The sequence below is a fragment of the Limulus polyphemus genome, unplaced genomic scaffold (genome assembly GCF_000517525.1).
Source record: "Limulus polyphemus unplaced genomic scaffold, Limulus_polyphemus-2.1.2 Scaffold598, whole genome shotgun sequence".
Lineage (NCBI taxonomy): Eukaryota > Metazoa > Arthropoda > Merostomata > Xiphosura > Limulidae > Limulus > Limulus polyphemus.
Window position 1 is genome coordinate 70,805 of NW_013666208.1, and position 2,669 is coordinate 73,473.

At 36.0% G+C, this 2,669-nt stretch overlaps 1 protein-coding gene across 1 annotated transcript in view; it reads left to right on the top strand.

Annotated features, from left to right (window-relative positions):
* The first annotated feature begins 1,495 nt into the window (after nucleotides 1–1,495).
* Nucleotides 1,496–2,669, top strand: part of LOC106459365 (SEC14-like protein 3) — a 63,385-nt gene continuing 62,211 nt past the window's right edge. Inside the window, exon 1 of the mRNA XM_022385839.1 lies at nucleotides 1,496–1,795. Within this exon, the coding sequence (XP_022241547.1) occupies nucleotides 1,742–1,795 (54 nt within the window). The 5' untranslated portion in view covers nucleotides 1,496–1,741. The remainder of the gene's footprint in view (nucleotides 1,796–2,669) is intronic.

Genomic DNA, 2,669 nt, shown 5'->3' on the forward strand with positions numbered 1-2,669 from the left:
TTTGACAGCTCCAAGCTCTTCTTCAGTCACTACAATATTTCGAACCATTTTAAACTTCGTTACTTAAATGTCTTAAAGGTCAATGTTTACCTTCCTTTACATCAGACCTTCAAAATGGAAGTCAGCACAAGTTCGGAGGATATGTCGTCAGCAAGTGATCAATACTATCAAAAGTTCTCCTTTCAACAAGCGGGCTGTATTTCTAAAGAAGAGACGTAATTGCGGACGTGTTAAGCGAAGAAACCTGACGGTGCCAGACATAGAAAGAAAGATCCAATTAAATCGAACTACGAGAAATTCGACTATCTGTCGTCTCAGTGCTGCTGATGAGTTAAGGCAAATGACCATTGTAGAAAACGAGTGAAAGGGGAGATGTAGACGTGCCTAGTCTCCTGACATTTCACTGTAGACAAAATAGTGAGTTCGGAAAATTATAGAGCAACAGGAGAATCTTTCCTTCTATAACTAAGTGTTGAGAAGACAGTAGAATAGCAGGAGGAACGTTATTACTATCACTAAGTGTTGAGAAGACAGTAGAATAGCAGGAGAAACGTTATTACTATCACTAGGTGTTGAGAAGACAGTAGAACAGCAGGAGAAACGTTATTACTATCACTAAGTGTTGATTCTACTGTCTTCTCAACACTTGGTGATAGTAACGAGGTTTCTCCTGATGTTCTACTGTCTTCCTTCAGGAGAAACGTTATCACTAACACTAAGTGTTGAGAACACAGTAGAACATTAGGAGAAACCTCGTTACTGTCACTAAGTGTTGAGAAGACAGTAGAACAGCAGGAGAAACGTTATCACTAACACTAAGTGTTGAGAAGACAGTAGAACAGCAGGAGAAACCTCGTCACTATCACTAAGTGTTGAGAAGACAGTAGAACAGCAGGAAAATGTTATTACTATCACTAAGTGTTGAGAAGACAGTAGAACAGCAGGAGAAACCTCATTACAACACTAAGTGTTGAAGACAGTAGAACATTAGGAGAAACCTCGTTACTATCACTAAGTGTTGAGAAGACAGAAGAACAGCAGGAGAAACGTTATCACTAACATTAAGTGTTGAGAAGACAGTAGGACAACAGGAAAAACTTCGTCAGTGTTTTTCTTTGTGTGTCTTTATTTCTAACACCTTGTTGATTCAGGTCACATATTTTCACCCATAAAAGAAAAGAAAATTATATTTTCCAGACAAGCTTTATTATTTGTTCAAATTGAAAACTGCCGCCAGCTTGATTTCAGACTGAAAACTAAACACTGCTGGTAGCCCGACGTCAGGAGAAAAAAACAACTGAAAATCTGTATTTTTTATTTATATCTTCGTCATCCATTTATTATTCTGTTTGAGTTTACGTGGAATTTTTGCGATTATATGCATGTTTTGTCGCACGGTGGCAGCACCAGCCGAACGAGACAGTGTGTAGCGTTGATGTAAAGATACATGATTACGCTAGAAATTGTGAATTGTGCGCATGTGAAGAAGCTATATTGCAGGGGCTAGAGTGGGTAGAACGACCAAGCGATAGTTGGAATATTTCCTATGGGAATATATGTAGAAAGTTCGTTAAAGAAATGTCTTGAAAGAATCAGCCGCGGAAAGCTTCTCATTTTACTTAAGTAAAACTGTTCGCTAAAACTAGAAATACCGAACCAAAAGGAAAAATTTTTACGTATAAATCAAGTTTTTCACCAAGATATTCCACTATTTCATCGTAAATATCATCAACAACGGGAGATGAGCGGTAGAGTTGGTGATCTTAGCCCTGACCAGGCGGCGACATTAGACGCTGTAAGTATTGAGCTTTGTTGCGGCTGATGAACGTAATGGACGCCGACTGAGTCCCTAGCGTGCCAACAGAAATAGCAAATGATTAACTTAAAACCTTAGATACAAATTTCATTTTCTTAGATAGTGCTTGCAAACTCGTAAAGAAAATGATATGATGTTGAAGATGTTTTTTTGAAATTAATTATATTGAGAAAAAGGGCGTTATATTAAAAAAACAATTATATCATCTAACATTTTTAGAGAAAATATTTTATCTAAATTTCCAAAACTCATAACTACCGTTTTTTACTTTTTTGTTATTGGTTTCTTAGTTTCAGAAAGTGTTTTATGTAAACATTAAAAAAAAGCCAAAGTGTGATAAAAACTAACACACTAAGAGAATATCCATCATTAGGATTAGATATTTAATCTTTAGATCAGTTCTAATATATTTTCACGCATACAAATTTTTATGACGAAATCTTTACTGAATTACTGTTTTAGTAGTTTGAACTAAATAAGCTTCAGTAGTGTTAACGTTGCTAATCAACCAGTGTTCACTCATCAAATTACATCTCAAGCTGTGAAATTAATGATTTCTTTCGAAACCTATTTAAAAGTTATATATCCATTGCGAGAATTGCGATAACATGTTCAAACCCTTCCAAAAATGTACTGTGACATTATTTCTGATAATAATCACCCCCCTTCTTCAGGTTTTAAAACTTTGGATTGTAGGTTGCCACAGTAGGGGTCTTAGATTTTAAATTCATGTATTATGGGAGCTGCAATATAAAACGCTATGGGTTGCCACAGTAGAGGCTTTAGATGTTTAATCCATATCTTATAAGAGTTATGATATGAAACTTTGTGGGTTGTCACAGTAGGGGCCTTA